A 20,965-nucleotide genomic window follows, 5' to 3' on the forward strand; every position below is an offset into this window, starting at 1 on the left:
CGGGCGTAAACATACGGAGCCCGCAGCGTCACCTGCAGGAGAAAAATAATCAATCCGTGGCGAAGGTTTTGCAAATTGTCCCCTGAGTTTATAAACCGTATTCACGAATTCTTAAACTGTTCCCTCGGTTTAATAAATCGTGCCCACGGAATAACAAACCGTACCCACGAATTTCCAATCTGTGCGCTCAGATTTTGTAAACCGTGCCTTCGGATTTTGAATCCCTACCCACAAATTCATAAACAGTGCGCACGCTTTCGCAATCAGTTCCCAAGGGTTTGGGATTTGCTTATTTAATAATAACATTAGCCTAACAGTGAAGCATGCATCTAACTGGGTGAAAAGCTTATAATAAAATCGCCAAAATTAGTCTACGTGTTCAGAATGAATAGTATAACACATTTCTAAAGCTGTAAAAGGTTATTTAAAAATAAAGCATTCATTATAATAAACAGTTTACTGTCTTAAGTGCACCCATTTATTTAGTCTATAATAATTATAATAATTACAAATCCAGGCCCTAGCCCTAGATGCTGGCCCGAGTTTATCAGAATTCAGTAATGGGCCCCAATCCGACCCAAACCCGACGTCTTTTTCCCCTCTTCTCACAAAACTGCGTATTGTTTCAGCTATTAAAATAGTCTAGTTTTGTATGTAACGCAAAGTGATTATATTTCGTTTCGTTTTTATTAAGTTAATTTAGAAAAAACGTTTGGAGCATTTTTTCGTTCATTAAATATAAGTTTTTGATTTTTAAAGTAACGACCAAGCGGCAAGCGGCAGAGAATGAGTTGATCATATTGTGTTTGATCAATTTTGCCTTCTCAGATAATCACGACTTGCCTAAAATAAATATAGATCTAGGCCTAAAAGAGTTAAAGTATAAAACAATGTTACTTTCAACATTAAAATAATATAAATGTGCGCTATTAAGCACAAATGCAATCGTTTGTACGGAGAGCCTCTTTGCAGGACATGGAGGCGCCAGCACAATCACTTGCATTTTTGCAGTGGAAACAATTTAAAATATTCCGTTATTTTTGCTCATAAAGGTACGAGTAATACATTATTCGAAACTGTAAAGGGTCTACTTTTATTTGTGTGCACTCACAATATCAACAAAACGTTGCAAACGGTGCTTGAAACGTTGAAAACAAACATGACCCCTCATGTCATCTCAATAGGAGTTATTCTCAGCAAAACTCAGCGAATACATAATTCACAGACAAGATACATGTATTTATAGAAAGCTTTAAATTATTACTTAACGAAAAAGAACAAATCAAAAACAAAAACTATTTCATTATGTAGTCTGTAAAGATTAATTTCTCTCTAAAAGCGTCCAAAGAGGAAATGGCGATTGGCAACTTCATCCTTGCGACACTGACTCAGAAAACACAAGCGTTTTAGCCTTTATTTTACAATAATTACCAATAGGATAAAACACAGGCGGTGAATATAAACACTTTTATATTAGTTTATTGTTGAAATTAACATTGTTTTATACTTGAACCCTTTTAGGCCTATAGATTTTATTGTAGGCAAGTCGTGATGATTTGAGAAGGCAAAACTGATCAAACACAGGCTATGATCAACTCACTGTCTGTCGCTGGCTGCTTGGTTGTTACTTAAAAAAAAAAAAAAACTTATATTGAACGAACAATAAAATGCTCTAAACATTTTTCTAAATTAATTTAATAAAAAAACTAAATGAAGCAACCACTTTCCTGAACTATTTTAATAGCTGAAACAGCATATAAGCTGTTTGCGTCACCGTAAATAATACTACTAATAATAATTATTATTATTTTAATTTATAGGCTAATAAATGAGTGCACTTAAGACAGTAAAATGTTTCTAATACAATAATTCATGAATGTTTTATTTTTAAATAACCTAGAAATGTGTTTGCAAACTATTCATTCTTATGACGACATATTTTGGTGATTGTATTATAAGCTTTTCACCCAGAGATAGATGCATGATGTTAATGTTATTAATAAATATATATTATTACATTGCATTCAGTTTGAAAGCAAAATAATTAACATCACCGGTACAGTTTTGTATTGCTTTTTACCTTCTCCTCTCCAAATTCTATCGTTTTTCAGAAACGGTTTATAAACTCAGGGGACAATTTGCAAAACCTTCGCCACGGATTGATTATTTTTCTCCTGCAGGTGACGCTGCGGGCTCCGTATGTTTACGCCCGTCTCAAGTGAAAGTGGCAGCAGAGAGCTTCCGGTGTACTAAAACGCGCTTTGTTCAAAAAAACTTTAATTTTTCGATTTGGTTTTGTTGACTTTTTAATATCTGCATTTGAACGACGTGTAATGAAAACAAAATTGAAAATATGAATGAAATTCGTTTTTGTGTTCTCAAGAAAATGTAAATATTGCATAAACCAATCATTTATTCGTTTGTTTGTTTTAAAAACAAAATCGAGAAAACCAATTATACGTAGGTACACGGACCGAAAATACATGTCTATTTGAAAATCTGCGATTTGAAAATTCAGTTGTGTTCAATTTCAAATGTTCAATATTCAAGTTTTAAAAAATCGAATTCAGAACTATGTTAAATACCATATAATATTCAGTTTTGTGAAATGACACTTGTCAATAATTCAAATTTGTACAATTCAAATTCAAAAAGTTTTGTCATAATATGAGCTCCATACAATGGCAACATCTTTTTGATGCTTGACAAAAACTGGTTTCACTGAAAGCCTGTTTCCGCCACTGAATAGAAGATTATCTTTTTATTTACAAATTTATATCTAGCAATTCTGACTTTTTTCTCAAAATTGTCTGATTTAAAGACTCAATTGTGAGAAACCTGAGCTGTTTCCCACGATGGGAATTTATATCTCCCAATTCGGACTTTTCTCAGAATTGTGAGATATTACCAAAAGCAAGTCCAATTCTGAGGAAAAAAAGACTATGTTCTTCTGATCGTGAGTTTATATAATCACAATTCTGACTTTATTATTAAGAATTGTGTGCTAGAAAGTCAGAATTGTGAGATAAAAACTAACAATTTTAAGAAAATATCGCACAATGACTATTTCTCAGAACTTTATTTATCAGAGTTACTAGTTTATATCTTGCAATTCTGACTTTATTTCTCAGAATTGCGAATTTATATCACATAATTCTGACTATGTAACTCATAACTGTGAGAAGCTCACAATTCTGAGTTTTCTGTGTGATTTAAAGTCGAAATTGTGAGAAATAACGTCAGAATTGAAAGATACCTTAGCAATGGGAACTTATATTTTTCTTGCAATTCAGAGACATTAACTCACATAAAACACTATTTTTTTGTGAGTTTATATCTCACAAGTCAGAACTGCACGTTATAAAGTCAGAACTCAAAATCCTGAGAAATAAAGTCACAATTGTGAGATATTAACTCGCAATTGTAAGAAAATAGTTTATATCTCTCAATTCTTGCTTTATTTCGCAGAATTGCAGCTTAATTGCTCAGAATTGTTCGTTTTTATCTTGCAATTCTGACTTTATTTCTTGCATGATGCAAAGTTGCAATTGCGAGAAATAAATTCAGAACTGCGAGATATCTGAGGGAAATTTTAGATCTTCTAATTCTAACTTTTTTCTTCCAATTCAGGTTTTTCTCAGAATTTTGAGACATTAACTCACAATTGCAAGTTATAAAGTCCAATTCTGAGGCAAAAAAGACTATGTTTTTACAGCTGTAAAGTGTTTATCCTCCAGTTTCACAGAGAAAAGTCCTAGACTAAAATATAAGTCTGAGCTGTTCCAACTGACAGAAATGTATTATTCAGAATTGCACCATAGAAAGTCAAAATTGTGAAATATAAACTAGCAATCATAAGAAAACATCTCACAATGACTTTATTTCTCAGAATTACGAGTTTAAATCTTGCAATTCTTGCAATTTCTCAGAATTGCGCATTTATATCACGTAGTTCTGACTTTGTAACTCCTAATTGTGAGTTTATATCTTGCAATTCTGACTTTGCATAACATAAAGTCGCAATTGCGAGAAATAAAGTCAGATATCTGAGCAATGCCAATTTATCTTTCAATTCTGACTTTTTTCTTGCAAATGTTGATTTTTCTCAAAATTTCAAGTTATAAAGTCCAATTCCGAGGCAAAAAATACTATTTCGAGTTTATATTTTACAATCCTAATTATATAAAGTCAGAATTGTGAGATATACAATTCTGACTTTATTTCTCAGAATTGTTAGTTTATATCTTGCAATTCTGACTTTTTCTTGCCATTGTAAGTTTATATCTCACAATACTGACTTATTTCTCAGAATTGAAAATGTATATCATGTAAGTCTGACTTTGTAATTCGCAGTTACGAGTTTCTATCATGCGTTTCTGAATTTATTACTTGGAATTGTACGTTTATATCACAAAATTTGAAGAAAAAAGTCAGAATTGTAAGAAAAAAGTCAGAATTGAGTGAGATAAAAAAAAGTCGCAAGCACCTTTTTCTATTTTTTATTCAGTGGCAGAAACGGCTTTCATAGGTTTCTGTATGCATTAGAAATATGACAGAAGTGTTATTATTTTAAGTTGACTGTTTCTTAAAATAACAAAGGTGTAGATTTCATACTTTGAGGTCCCGGTGGATGATGGGAGTTTTGCACTGATGTAGTCGAGCGACAGCTTCACATGTGTCACAGAAGATCTGCAGCACCTCCGGCTCACTGAATCCAGTCTGCAAGCGCTGGTTCATCAGGTTTACAACCTGCCCACCTACATTATTACACACAAACACACTGAAAATACTGCATAGTAGGACAAGACCACAAAAACTAGGCTCTGGATGCCAAACTGCTTACCATCTTGAACACATACTGACCTCGACAGAAGTCCATCAATATGAGAACTTCCCAAACATCTCCTGATCCTACTGCTGTGATGCTGGAGTCCAGGAAACCAACAATGTTTTTGTTACCCACAAGGTCCCTCTGTTCAAGAAAACCAACATATCAGATTTCACTCCAAAACCATAATATAATGTAGACTTTTTTTTTTTAAATAAAGAACAATGTTTCTTGAGCAACAATTCAGCATATTATTATGATTTCTAAAGGATCATTTGACATTGAAGACTGGAGTAATGATGCTGAAAATTCAGCTTTACAATCACAGGAATTAATCACACTTTTAAATATATTCAAATACAAAACATTGTAATAATAGCCATGAATTACTGAAAGCAACTGGAAATATTAATGTTAATTAACTATTGCATTCATTTTTGTATATCAGCTTTGTGTATACCAGCAAGTTCATTAGTGTACAAATAAGAACTTTGTATTTATTTTAAATGCCGAAATGTGAAAGCTCACTTAGTTTTCTGAACATTTGCTGAAAGCTCAGACAATGGGTCTTTGAGGCGACTAAGTCAATGCTACTCTTTAAATGAAATAGCTTAGCTGTTCAATGTCCTTTCAGGTCGACTCATTCATTCACAAATTGGAAATGCCCCCTGTTAGCGGTCTATTTAGGAGTGCACTGTGAGCAGCTGCTCGTTTTGAAACAGCAAGACACTTTGTGACGCTGAAACAGTGCTGACATTTTCCTCTTGTCCATTTAGTAGGGCTCACAGCGAAGTACGCTGGATTTCCATTCTGAAATCAGTCCCAGAGGACACGAATGACCTTTACCAGCACTCTACTGTTCTCAGCACTGTATTTACAGCACCACATGCAAACTGAGGAACAGGAGACCTCAAATCCTTTAAAGACTGCATGGCTCAGTTTTGAAGGTCTGATTGCAGAGGAGCTTAATCAAATAAAGGACAAACCATGATGGAAAAAAAAAATCGAAAGAGAAAAACCAACTGGAAGCACTTTAAAAAATAGCATATCCAAAAGAAGATCAAAGTAACCATGTCTGAAGCCATGCAATATCTTTGTGTCAGCAAGGCACTGAAATTTAAGCCATTATCTATGGGATATTAATGTGCGTCTATTTGGTTTTCAGATCTAAAATAAACTCTGAAAGGTTTTATTGAAAATTCTCAGGTTTCAATTTTAGAGATGCAAGTTGCACTAGTTAATTTGTACGAAACAAAAAAGGTGATAATCTTCCTCTACGTCATCGCTCAGAAATCAAACATCTTGGACATCAATGACATCAAACTTCTATGTTTCTTGTCCCTGATTGCACATGTACAGTGGGTACGGAAAGTATTCAGACCCCCATAAATGTTTCACTCTTTGTTATATTGCAGCCATTTGCTGAAATCATTTAAGTTCATTTTTTTCCTCAATGTACACACATTCACAGAAAAACACAGAACTGTTGACATTTTTGCAGATTTATTAAAAAAGAAAAACTGAAATATCACATGGTCCTAAGTATTCAGACCCTTTGCTGTGACACTCATATATTTAACTCAGGTGCTGTCCATTTCTTCTAATCATCCTTGAGATGGTTCTTCACCTTCATTTGAGTCCAGCTGTGTTTGATTATACTGATTGGACTTGATTAGGAAAGCCACACACCTGTCTATATAAGACCTTACAGCTCACAGTGGATGTCAGAGCAAATGAAAATCATGAGGTCAAAGGAACTGCCTGAAGAGCTCAGAGACAGAACTGTGGCAAGGTACAGATCTGGCCAAGGTTACAAAAAAAATTCTACTGCACTTCAGGTTCCTAAGAACACAGTGGCCTCCATAATCCTTAAATGGAAGACGTTTGGGACGACCAGAACCCTTCCTAGATCTGGCCGTCCGGCCAAACTGAGCTATCGGGGGAGAAGAGCCTTGGTGAGAGAGGTAAAGAAGAACCCAAAGATCACTGTGGCTGAGCTTCAGAGATGCAGTCGGGAGTTAGGAGAAAGTTGTAGAAAGTCAACCATCACTGCAGCCCTCCACCAGTCGGGGCTTTATGGCAGAGTGGCCCGACGGAAGCCTCTCCTCAGTGCAAGACACATGAAAACCCACAGGAGTTTGCTAAAAAAAACACCTAAAGGATTCCAAGATGGTGAGAAATAAGATTCTTTGGTCTGATGAGACCAAGATAGAACTTTTTGGCCTTAAATGTAAACGGTATGTGTGGAGAAAACCAGGCACTGCTCATCACCTGTCCAATACAGTCCCAACAGTGAAGCATGGTGGTGGCAGCATCATGCTGTGGGGGTGTTTTTCAGCTGCAGGGACAGGACGACTGGTTGCAATCGAGGGAAAGATGAATGTGGCCAAGTACAGGGATATCCTGGACGAAAACCTTCTCCAGAGTGCTCAGGACCTCAGACTGGGCCGGAGGTTTACCTTCCAACAAGACAATAACCCTAAGCACACAGCTAAAAGAACGAAGGAGTGGCTTCACAACAACTCCGTGACTGTTCTTGAATGGCCCAGCCAGAGCCCTGACTTAAACCCAATTGAGCATCTCTGGAGAGACCTAAAAATGGCTGTCCATCAACGTTTACCATCCAACCTGACAGAACTGGAGAGGATCTGCAAGGAGGAATGGCAGAGGATCCCCAAATCCAGGTGTGAAAAACTTGTTGCATCTTTCCCAAAAAGACTCATGGCTGTATTAGATCAAAAGGGTGCTTCTACTAAATACTGAGCAAAGGGTCTGAATACTTAGGACCATGTGATATTTCAGTTTTTCTTTTTTAATAAATCTGCAAAAATGTCAACAATTCTGTTTTTCTGTCAATATGGGGTGCTGTGTGTACATTAATGAGGGAAAAAAAAAAGAACTTTTTCACCAAATGGCTGCAATATAACAAAGAGTGAAACATTTAAAGGGGTCTGAATACTTTCCGTACCAACTCAGAGACATCTATTTGACATCTGCATTTACATTTGCAAGACGTAGTTTGCTCATCTGCAATACATCTAATGGACGTTTTATATCATATGTTAAATAGACGTCTATTAGATGTCTTTAAGATGTTTATGGTTTAGAATGTATGTAAAACTGACATCTTACAGACATCTGTAAGGCGTAGTTTGCTCATCTGCGATATGTCTATTGGACGTTTCCTAGAAGATGTCAAATAGATGTCTATTAGATGTCTTTAAGATGTTTATGAATTAAAATGTATGTAAAACTGACATCTTACAGATGTTTGTACACAGATGCTTTCCAGATCAAGAGATTTTTAACAGACATCTTGCAGATGTCCATGTATTAGCTAGGCTATTTGACGTCTGCATTTACATTTGCAAGACATCTGCAATACGTTGTTGGCTCATCTGCAATATGTCTATTGGACGTTTCCTATCAGTCTATTAGATGTCTTTAAGATGTTTATGAATCAGAATGTATGTAAAACTGACATCTTACAGACTTCTGCCAGATGTTTGTACACAGCAGATGCTTTCCAGATCAAGAGATCTTTAACAGACATCTTGCAGACGTACGTGTGCTATCTGGGCTATTTGACGTCTGCATTTACATCTGCAAGACGTAGTTTGTTCATCTGCAATATGTCTATTGGACATTTCCTATAAGATGTCAAATAGACATCTTTTAGATGTTTTTAAGATGTCTATGATTTAGAATGTATGTAAAACTGACATCTTACAGACAGATCTTTAACATAAATCTTGCAGACGTACGTGTGCTATCTGGGTGTGCATGACCAAATGTAATTGCAATTTGATGAGTGTATTGTTGATAACATGTATGAAGCCACTATTCAAAAGGGTAAACTGTTTGCACTAATCTTGATCAAGATGGCGGCGCTCCGTGGCTTGCAGCTCCTTCTGGAAAGGAATAAGTGTTAATTATAAACTAAGTTTAACTAAAATTGTAAAGGCACGAAGACGAAACGAATAAACCAAAATGCCACCGAAGAAAATCAGCAGCGTGGTTGAGGATGAGTTGGAGGAGATCAGAAAATCTCTTAACTTCATGTCGGACGAGTTGAGCAAAGTTGCTAAACAACAAACCTTGCTACTTGATCTGATGGATGAAGTGAAACAACTGAAGAACCTTGTGAAAGAGAAGGATAAGACAATTAAAGGATTGGAGAGAAGGATTGACGATCTGGAGCAATATTCAAGAATGGAGGATTTAATTATAAGCGGTCTGGAAACAAAACACCGGACGTACGCCAGTACAGTGGCCGGAGACAGAGACGGTGAAGGCGCACTACCAGAGGAACTACAAACGTTGGAAAAGCAAGTAATCAAGTTCTTTGAAAATCAGAATATGATCATTCAGAGTGATGATATTGTGGCCTGTCATATCCTTCCACGAAGGAATGGCGGAGCGAAGCCTACAATAGTTGCTCGGTTTGTGAATCGGAAACATAAAGCCGAGTTACTGAGGCAGGCAAAGAAGCTGAAGGGCACGGGAGTGTACCTGAATGAACATCTTACAAAAAAGAATGCTGACATCGCTAGACGTGCACGCATTTTGAGGAAACAGAATAAGATACAAGCTACATGGACAAGAAATTGCAAAGTGATGATACGGCTAAATGGAACTCCTGAAGAAGCCAAAGTATACGTAATAAGAGAACTCAAAGAACTTGATCAGTATGGATAAGGGACGACCGTGTTATGGCAAAATGGATTACCTGAAGAAGCCAAAGAATACACTGTAAGAGACCACTATGAATTGGATCAGTATGGACAAGCGAAGATTGTGTGAAGGAAGATTCATATGAACTTAAAAGGATTATCGATATGATGGACATTGATAAGGAATTTTTGTTCCCATTTAGAGATGTTGATGATGGGGAGTTGGTCAATATGCAAATAGACGGTGTATCTGACCACTTACAATGTCACTGTAAGTACGAGAATTTGAATTTTAAATCCTTTAATCACGTGGATCATAAAATGTATGAGATTGAAAATGATATTGACCCGGATAATCACTTTTTTAATGGTGTAAATAATTGTTGTGAGTATTATACAGAAGATCAATTTAATAGAAATGTGAATATGGAGGGGGCATTATCTATAATGCATTTAAATAGTAGAAGTCTTTATAAAAATTTCATAAATATTAAGGATTATTTGCGTCAGTTTAACAAATTTAATGTGATTGCTGTGTCAGAGACTTGGCTTGATAACGAGAAAATACATGAAGTGGAATTGGAAGGGTATAATTTGTTTACAGTAAATAGAACTAATAAGAAAGGAGGAGGTGTTGCTTTGTATGTTGACACTGCGTTAAGATGTAATTTGATTAAAAGTATGTCAGTGACTATAGAAAATCTTTTGGAATGTGTTACTATAGAAATCGATATTGAAAGATCTAAAAATATAATTATCAGTTGTGTGTACAGACCACCAGGAATTTGCACGGATACCTTTATGAATACATTATTTGGTACGCTTGATATAGCGAATGAGAACAAAGGACAAATTATATGTGGAGATTTAAATATTGATTTGTTGAATCCAAATGGAAATAAGAGAATAACAGATTTTACTGATTCACTATATAGTAAAGGTTTATTTCCTGTGATTACAAAACCTAGTAGAATAACCAAAAATACTGCTACATTAATAGATAATATATATACAAACCAAATTGAAGGAAAAATAGTAGGAGGATTATTTATAAATGATATGACTGACCATTTTCCAGTTTTTGCAATATTTCAAGAATTATTTGATGAAACAAAAGATAGTAGGATAAATAGATTTAAATTAATTCGAAATAGAACACCAGAAATCATTGCAGCTCTTAATGAGGACTTAAAGAATCAAAATTGGAGCGAGGTTTATGCAAGTAAAGATCCTAATAGTGCTTATGATGTTTTTTTGTCCATATTAATCGAAAAATATGAAAAACATTGTTTGTTTAAGAAAATTGTAAAGAAACAAAAAAATGAGGATAAACCATGGATTATTATAAGGGAATAGAGAAATCATGTAAAAGGAAAAATGAATTATACAGGAAATTTATAGCAATTAGAACTATACAAGCGGAAAATAAATATAAGACATATAAAAATAAATTAACAAGTATTATAAGATTTAGTAAAAAGGATTATTATAATAAGTTATTGGATAAGCATAAGAATAATATACAAACAGTATGGAAAGTCCTTAATAGTATAATTAAAAAGAATACTGGGAAAGTTGATTATCCAAATTATTTTGTTAATGATGAGAAATCAAGTATAAATAAAATGAATGACATTGTCAATGAATTTAACGAGTATTTTGTAAATATTGGGAGTAATTTAGCAAAAGTGATTGAGGAGCAAAGAATTGAGGATAGGATAGATGAAATTAATATTTCCAGTAATGATTATTCAATGTTTATAAGGGGAGTTGACGAAAATGAAATACTCGATATTGTTAACAATTGTAAGAATAAATATTCCACTGATTGTAATGATATTGACATGTCGTTAATAAAAAGTATCATAGAATATATAGTAAAACCATTTACATACATTTGCAATCAGTCTTTTTTAACAGGTATATTCCCAAGTAATATGAAAATAGCTAAAGTTATTCCTATTTTTAAAAATGGAGATCGCCATTGTTTTTCCAACTACAGACCAATTTCTCTTCTTTCCCAGTTCTCGAAAATCTTAGAGAAAATCTTTGTGCGTAGGCTTGATAATTTTATTGATAAACACAAATTATTGAGTGATCAGCAGTATGGTTTTAGAACAAACAGGTCGACTTCAATGGCTGTGATGGAACTGGTAGAAGAGATTTCTTCTTCAATGGACAATAATGAATATACTGTGGGGGTGTTCCTAGATTTAAAAAAAGCTTTTGACACCATTGATTATGGATTATTAATGATGAAACTGGAGAGATATGGTATAAGAGGGAATGCTTTTGCTTGGATAAAAAGTTACCTCAATGAAAGATACCAATTTGTACAAATTAATAATGCTAAATCAGATTTAATGAAAGTTACTTGTGGTGTTCCGCAAGGATCGGTGTTAGGCCCTAAGTTGTTTGTACTGTACATAAATGATATTTGTAAAGTGTCTAAAGTATTAAAAATGGTTTTGTTTGCTGATGATACTAATTTATATTGTTCTGGGAAAAGTTTGGAACAGCTTCTAAATACAGTGGAAATAGAATTGAGGGTTTTCAAAAAATGGTTTGACAATAATAGACTTTCACTGAATTTAAGTAAAACAAAGTTTATAATATTCAGTAATCGACAAAGTAATAATAAAGTGAAACTAATGATTAACAACGAGGAAATAGAAAGAGTGTACGAAAATAAGTTTTTGGGTGTTATAATTGATCATAAATTATGTTGGAAATCACATATTAAACATGTAAGAACAAAGATGTCCAAATCAGTTGCAATATTAAACAGATTAAAACATATTTTGAATGAAAGTACTTTATATATACTGTATTGTGTACTCATAGTTCCTTACATTATTTACTGTGTGGAGGTGTGGGGTCACGCATATAAGACCAATTTGAATTCATTATATATGTTACAAAAGAAAGCTATTAGGATTGTTAAAAGGGTTGATTATTATGAACCAACTAATAAACTGTTTATCAATTTACATGCATTAAAATTTGTAGGGCTGTCCCCGAATAGTCGAAGATTCGATGCATCGATATGCGGAGCCCGATTCGACCACCGATCTCACAGTCGAATCTTCGCGGGTGAAACGAGCATCATACCATTTTGGCATTATGGGGGTGCTCAATGTCTAATTGCACACAGAATTACTGGTTTTGTACGGTTATATTAAGTTATATACAGCCTTTGATTATGATAATGCAGTAAAAACAAAAGTGAAAAGAAAGAAGCATTCATTAAATATTTTTAACGTGTTTGTGAATAAATCTAACCACCCCTGTGACAGATTTAATTTTCACTTGCCCTGATCCATGATGAGATGCGGACCATCTTGACGGCAGGGATTAGGCGGCGATCACACCGAACGCGTTTTTGCAATTGGAGGCGCCTCTTTTGAATGGTTTTCTGTTGGCAGTGAGCGTTCTGCGCTCTGTTTGTGCGTCCCCGGTGCCTCGCGTTTTTGCAGGAGCGCTCTGAGGCCTGAAGTTGAAAAAAAAAAAATCAACTCTGAGCGGAAAAACGCCCAACGTCATTCGCGTTCTTTTCCATTGTCCAATCGAATGAATGGAGAGGTTGTGTGGTTCTTCTGTTGTGGTGACAAAAGTTTACCGTCGCTTAAAAAGTCCGGAGACTGCAAGAAATGGAGGAGAAACCTTGGGTGTCTATCGTGGGTAACCAGGAGCTGTATTATTTAGGGTTTCTGCTAATATGACAGTTTACTTAACAGCAAAAAACTAAGATTTTAGAGCGTTCGCGCTATAATCCTTTGATTTGACTGACAGGACAGCTGTTTTGGTCGTTGCTTAGCAAAAAAGGCAGTGCTGTGCGCCTCCTGTTTTTAGAACTAAAAGACGCGTTCTGTGTTTTTATTTAAACCTAAATAAGTTCGTCTGTCAGTTGGCAGGCAGTTTTGGTCGCTTTATTAAAAGTTGTTGCTGTGTGCAGTGTGTAAAATAAAATAAAAATTGTTTTACCCTCCTGCTGACTACAGTGTCGTGCCCCTCCCAACCCATTCACACACACACATAGGCCTAGATGATTCGACTATCGGTCGACTATAGAAAGATTCGAAAATTCTGATTCGACTATGAAAATTCATAGTCGGGGACAGCCCTAAAAATTTGTAGATTTAGTTTCTTTATATACTTTACAGTTAATGTACAAAGCATATCATAATTTACTTCCAAATTGTATTCAGAGGCTGTTCAAAATAAGAGAAAGTCAGTATAATTTAAGAGGATTGTATATGTTTAAAAAAGTGAGGGCAAGAACTAACGCAAAAAGTAGGTGTTTATCTGTTATAGGGGTAAATCTATGGAATAAATGTGATAAGGAATTAAAAGTATGTAACTCACCTTGCCAATTTAAGAAAATGTATAAAAATAAGGTGATAAAAAGTTATATGATTTCGTATAAATAAATTGTGGTTGTATTGTTAAATGAAAGATAAAGGGGAAAAACGAAGGAATAAAAGAAAAGAAAAAATTGTGATTAATGTTTGTATATTTTGGGAAATGTTTTTTTTTTGTCATATTGTTTATTTTGTGTTAATTAACTTTGCCCATTCAGTTAATGATGTATAAAGGGTAGGCTTAATAAGCAACGCTTCTGCCTACACCTTTTTCGGCAACTATGTATTTTTATTTTTATTTTGTATTTATCTTGTGAAAATTTGTTTGTGAGGACCGGAATAAAATTATTATTGATTGATTGATTGATTGATTGATTCTAGGTTTTGCCGATTTATTAGAAATGTTTTTTACTCATTTAAACACAATACAACTTTATATGCTCTCTATATTCTTTTATATATTTTAATATGTACAAGTCAAAACAAGCATGTTTTTTACTTAAATATTGTGTTACACTGAATGAGAATGTAACATTATTTCAACCAAATTTTGACATTTTATTCTCCAAAAACATATTTGAAATCTTAAAAGTAGACACTTTACTTATATTTAAAGTGCTTTCTATGGACATAAAATCTCTTTTGTAAATTTGTTTTGACATGGCCATTTTACCATCTTTGACCCATGTACAATACAATGACAAATATGAAAAGAATAGTACAGAAAAATAGAACACAGAATACATATCTTTAGTAACAATATACAGTACCATTCCAACATTAAGAAATGAATACTTTTATTCAGCAAGGATATGTTAAATTGATAAAAATATTATTTTGTTATACATGATTTTTATTTTGAATAACTACTGTTCATTTTCACTTTTTTTTAAATCATTAAAGAATCATGAAAAAAAAATTCATAGAGTACTTTTTTGTTGTTTTCCAAATATACATCTACAGTATATGTACAAATGCACCATTTTTTTTAATTTCTAGGGGAAAATTGTGACTTTTTTAGGCCATTTGTCTGTTGTGCATGAAGTTACATCCTGCAGTTATCATACATAGTGCCTTCTGACAAAATAAAAATAAAATAAGATAAAATAAATACATAATTTGCCGCTAGTTTGTCAATTTGTTCAGCAGACAAAAGCTAATTTAATTTTTGGTCATGACCCATTCAGGCTTGGTCTATATAACTCCTGAACACAAAGTCATGTCTGCATGAAATTTGGTAGCCATCAATTTTTTTGAACAAACATTTTGAAGACGCACACCAATTTTTCTCCAATTCCATCAATAGGGAGCATTACAATTAAAATATTGGTATTTTCAACTTTGACCACTTTGGATAACTATTCTCTTGTGATATATATGGAAGTGGTAGTCATTTTCTCTTTCTCAAAGAGCTTAGACTATGATAGTTAATGCTTGTGACGATATCTAATAATGAACATTTATTCCTTTGGCAGATGTTTTTAGCCAAAGCCATTTATAGTGCATTCAGGGTATATTTTATCAGTATGTGTGTGCCCTGGAAATCATGTTTAGTGTCTTATAGTGTCTTGCTCTACCGGTTAAGCTGCAGGAAAAAATGAAAAAGACGACAACATTTATGGCAAAAAAGACATGCCTTAATTATGCTCACCATAATTTGAATCTCCATGTTGCATACTTGAAGGTCATGTTCATTGTTGACATACATTCTCTTCAGCGCACAGCGGACGCCCTGATGAGTCCTCACCAGAAACACGATAGCAAAACCACCTGTGGAAAGAAAACCAACAGCCTAAAAAATCTTTAAAACACGGGCCAGTCAAGCTACTGAGAGCTCACATGCAGAGAAAGGCAAATCGATCTCATTTGTGATTCAACAAATGTAACACAGTATCACAAGGAACACAGACAACCTTTGTCCAGGGAAATAAGGAGGTATTGAACACTGGTTCCCTTGTGCTATCAGTGCAACCATCAGTGGACACACAGTATATAATCATAGTATTGATAGGTTAACCTCGTTTTAATAATGTCTGGCAGTAAGACTAAATACAAGAACAAGTAAGTGCAAATGCAAATGTATAAATGAAAATTCATTGGTGCCTAATGATCCATTACATTAACTAATGCTCATACTTGGGGTTAGTAATTTAAAGGAGACCTATTATAACCCTTCTTACAAGATGTAATATAAATCTCAGGTGTCCCCAGAATGTGCCTGTGAAGTCTCAGCTCAAAATACCCCACAGATAATTTATTATATAATTTTGAAAATGTCTATTGATACGTTTTCAACCATATTAGTTTAAACTTCTGATATAGGGTTTTTTGAGTGTACACATCCGAAGCGCACACACACAGAAAGCAGCTGTCACATGGCACGTGAATACTAAACCAAGTTGTCTTTCATGTCTTATTGCGCTTAAACTGTCAAAATACAGTTTATGTTAAAAACACATAAGTTACAAAAAAAAAAACTATAGGAACATTATGACTGGTTTTGTGAGGTTTCTCATCAAAAAACAGTAGACCGAGAGTCTAAAAGACTAGCACATCTGTGTAAGGTTGAACAGGTTAGTCTACTGCATGTCTGCCCGCAGAACATAGAGGTTAGCAGCAGACAACAACAGACCTTAACATAATCACAACATCGCTTTTAACATCAGACACCAAAGTTACACTGTGGCAGCAAATCCAGGAATCTCACTTTCCAGACTGTCACAACACAAAGTTAAGCTGACACAGCAAAAGTTTGGTCATCGGATTACGCAGCTGTTAGCTAGGAGGAAGCACCATGAGGTCTAACAAAACGGAAAAAAGTGTCACAAGTCAGACATCAGGCCTTCCAACCCAGGGACAAGAAGAGCTCTGTCCAGACATCTTCACAAACTTCAGCCTCTTTTGGAAATTTGCTAGAAGCCTAGAAAGCTGAAACTGTCAAAGGCCTAGTGAGAGTAACAATGAGCTTTATTGTCTAAAAATAAATTGCTAGTTTTGGCACAAACCACATAAGAGTCTCATGTATCCAAACTTTTGATTTTCTGGTCTGATGGTCCATGAATAGTCAATGTGTGCATACTGTGAATTCATTTTATGAACTTGGTTACTTGCCTTTCCTGCTTTTCAGTAAGAAAATCATGTAGCAAAATCAAAATGGGACAGTTGTCATCTCCAGACCTACTGAAGAACATGGTAAAATGTATACTAAGAAATAATAAATTAATTTAGCTTTTTTTTCATTCGAACAAATGATGATATAATTCGTTTATAATTGATTTAAAAATAACATAATAGAAACATTGTCTTTTATTTATTTAAGTTTGTCCTTAACAGTTAAACTGCCCACTGTTTTTCAGAAAAATCCTTCAGGTTCCACAAATTATTTTTCAGCATTTTGTGCATTTGAACCCTTTCCAACAATGACTGTATGATTTTGAGATCCATCTTTTCACACGGAGGACAACTGAGGGACTCATATGCAACTATTACAGAAGGTTCAAACACTCACTGATGCTCCAGAAAGAAAAAACGATGCATTAAGAGGCAGGGGTGAAAACTTTTGAACAGAAAGAAGATGTGTACATTTTTCTTATTTTGTCTCAATATCAGATTTCTTTCGTTTAGTTTTGCACTTCACAAGCTACAGAAGATACTTGCATGTTTCCCATAAGACACAATAAGTTAAATTTACATACCCTAACCGTTAAATTCTCTTCTTCTGAAGCATCGGTGAGCATTTGAAGCTTCTGTAATAGTTGCATACGAGTCCCTCAGTTGTCCTCAGTGTGAAAAGATGGATCTCAAAACCATACAGTCATTGCTGGAAAAGGTTCAATACACAAAAATGCTGGAAAACCAAAAGTATTTGTGGAACCTGAAGAATTTTTCTGAAGAACAGCAGGCAGTTTAACTGTTCAGGACAAACAAGGGACTTATGAACAACTATCACTAAACAAAAAACACAGCTGTGGATCATTCAGGTAACAACACAGTATTAAGAATAAAGCGTATGTAAACTTTTGAACAGGGTAATTTTTATAAATCTTATTCAGGGAAGTACTAAATAAAAAAATAACATGCATTTTGTATGATTCCTTATATTTTGCTAAAATAATTAACATTTTATAGATTCTGCAAAGTGTATGTAAACTTCTGACCTCAACTGTATAAATAATACCTTTTACAGCTAGTTTTCAGCTCGCACAGCTTCATATAAACCTATCAGGACACAGGCTGTTCAACCTACTGTCAAAAGCTGATTAAATGAAATGCTATGTGAAATAGTATTTGCACACATACAGTACTCAGCTCTACACACACACACTCTGATCCCTGCATCCGTGAGAGCTGCTGTGAGCCCGATTCGGTCTGTGTTCACATAAACACACGGAAAATGGCAATTACTTTAAAAACAACAAACCACGCCTGTGCCCTTGCAGCGACACACACACAGTGCCCTCGGATGAGGTGTGGTGTAACTGTAAGTAAACTGAGAATGCGATTATGTAAGGATCTATAAATATCACCCCACTGTCTTGTTTACACCAGGCAGAATCTGTAAGAAGCAGGACTGAGAAGCTTACTGTACTCAAAACTGCAGCATCTTAAAGGAATACTTCACATTAGACGCCTAAACATAACACGCGGCGACATGAAATGGCAAATTTAGATCCAATATTTCAACTTCTGCCATGTTTAGCTAAAAAAGTAGAGCACACTTACATCTCGGAGACGTCTGCATTTACATCTGCAAGACATAGGTGCTCGTCTGCATTTACATCTGCAAGACATAGGTGCTCATCTGCAATACGTCTATTGTATGTTTTCTATCAGATGTCAAATAGACGTCTATTAGATGTCTTTAAAATGTTTATGATTTAGAATGTAAAACTGGCATCTCGCAGACATTTGTACACAGCAGATGCTTTCCCGACCTGAAGCTCACTGATGCTTCAGAAGGAAAAACCATGCATTAAGAGCCGGGGGGTGAAAACATTTGAACAGAACAGAGATGTGTACATTTTTCTTATTTTGCGTAAATATCATATTCTTTTCATTTAGTACTGGCCTTCAGAAGCTATAGAAGATATTTACATGTTGACCAGAAGACAAATTAAGTTAAATTTACCCTGACCTTCAAATTCAAAGTTTTCACCCCCCTGGTTCTTAATGCATTGTGTTTCCTTTTGGAGCATCAGTGAGTGTTTTAACCTTCTGTAATAGTTGCATAAGAGTCCCTCAGTTGTCCTCAGTGTGAAAAGATGGAGCTCAAAATTATAGTCATTGTTGGAAAGGTTTCAAGTACACAAAAATGTTGAAAAACCAAAGAATTTGTGGGAACGGAGGGATTTTTCTGAAGAACAGTGGTCAGTCAGTTTACCTATTCAGGACAAACAAGGGCCTCATGAACAACTATCACTAAACAAAAAAAAACACAGCGGTGGATCATTCAGGCAACAACACAGTATTAAAAATCAAGAAGATGTTAAGTTATGAACAGGGCCATTTTTATAAATTCAACTATTGTGCTGTAAAAAGTGCATTAGATAGAATAATTTAACTTGGCAATAAAACTTGTTTCGTGGACATCATATCAAGATATTATCGTATCATGAGATTTTGATATCGTTACATCCAATTATAAGTATATTTAAGTATATAAAAGTATATAAAAGAATATTGAGTAACAGGAAACAAGATACATTTTCCCTGATACACATGAAAAAAAGTATCCCACTTTTGGTTTTTGACCATTGAAAATGTGTACAATTCATATGTGATATTTCACATATTTTATGTGAAATATCTTATTCAGGTCAGTACTAAATAAACAATAACATGCATTTTGTTTGATCCCACTTATTTTGGTACTATAATTAAGGTTTTGCATATTCTGAAAGGAGGATGTAAACTTTTGACCTTCTGAAATTGTAATATCGCTTTTAAATTAATTAAACTGAAATGTTTCTTAAAAAGTGCCTAACATAAAACACATTAAGTAGAAGTACAACTTTACAGCTTAAGTATGTTTTTATGTGCCACCTCTGAAACAACTTTAGCCTTGGCTGAACCCCAACAAGCTCGTCCTATGATTTGGAAACCATTTTTCTTGTTCAGTCAAATTCCTATTGGATAAAATCTGAACCAACCAGTGCTGACCTTGATCTAGAGACAGACACTCTCTATGGTTGAGAAAACAGCCAATTTCTCTGGGTGTGTTTCTGTGCCATCTCTATTGTGATGTGAACCCTGTGTCCCAGCATGCACTACTCAGGTTTCTTCACTGCGTGTCTCACATGTCATTTCTCTATTGTACAGTTTTACAGAGACACAAAGATAAAATTACAGCTATGTTTCCAATACTCAAGGGCAAATGATGAAACTGTTGAACAACGGAGAGATTTCTCTCTTCTGATTTGAGCCTAGCGCTGCCGTCTCTGACAGTAATGTGAATATGATTTTACGGGATCGATCATCATCATTTACTCACCCTCAAACCTATGTCTTTCTTTCTTCAGTGGAACACAAAAGAGGTTTGAACTGAAATTTTGAAACATTATCCCAATTACAATAAAGGGGATAACAGCTTTCTAGCTTTCTAGCACACACAACATCATAAAGCTCTCATGGAAGCGTCCAATATGGTGTATATATGCTATCTTGACACAGCAATTCCGCTCACTCACAGACCTTCAGCTCATTTCATTTCTGATTTGACCAAAAGTGGCGATGGCTGAGTGCAGGAATTGTTGACTTTGAAATTAGTCCAGCCATTTCTACTAGTCTGGCCCATTTAGGCTGGTTTGCAAACTAGAAATGAACATGACAAGTGGCCATTATGACACTGAAAGGGTGATCATCCAAACATAACACTGCCTCATCTTATGCAACATTATGAAGGAGCTCAATGAAAACACAATGGGCTAATATGGCTAAAAGTTCAAATATTCTCACAAAGAGATGCAGTGAAATTCCAATATCTTTGGAAATGGACAGATAGGATCCTAAAAATAAGGATATCAAAAGTAAAAGTTTAGGAATGTAATGGCATTATCAATATTGTGATAGCAAAACTGTCTGGATATTATCATGGTCACAGGACG

The 20,965-nt window shown here is 34.8% G+C and overlaps 1 protein-coding gene across 2 annotated transcripts in view; it reads right to left on the reverse strand.

Annotated features, from left to right (window-relative positions):
- aak1a (AP2 associated kinase 1a) overlaps positions 1 to 20,965 on the reverse strand; it is an 83,719-nt gene that overhangs the window by 48,272 nt on the left and 14,482 nt on the right. For both annotated transcript variants that reach the window (XM_073819641.1, XM_073819642.1), the window contains exons 2-4: positions 15,514 to 15,632; positions 4,864 to 4,972; positions 4,615 to 4,757 (exon numbers count right to left, since the gene is read on the reverse strand). In XM_073819641.1, coding sequence (XP_073675742.1) covers positions 4,615 to 4,757; positions 4,864 to 4,972; positions 15,514 to 15,632 — 371 coding nt within the window. The remainder of the gene's footprint in view (positions 1 to 4,614; positions 4,758 to 4,863; positions 4,973 to 15,513; positions 15,633 to 20,965) is intronic.

The sequence above is a fragment of the Garra rufa genome, chromosome 15 (assembly GCF_049309525.1).
Source record: "Garra rufa chromosome 15, GarRuf1.0, whole genome shotgun sequence".
Lineage (NCBI taxonomy): Eukaryota > Metazoa > Chordata > Actinopteri > Cypriniformes > Cyprinidae > Garra > Garra rufa.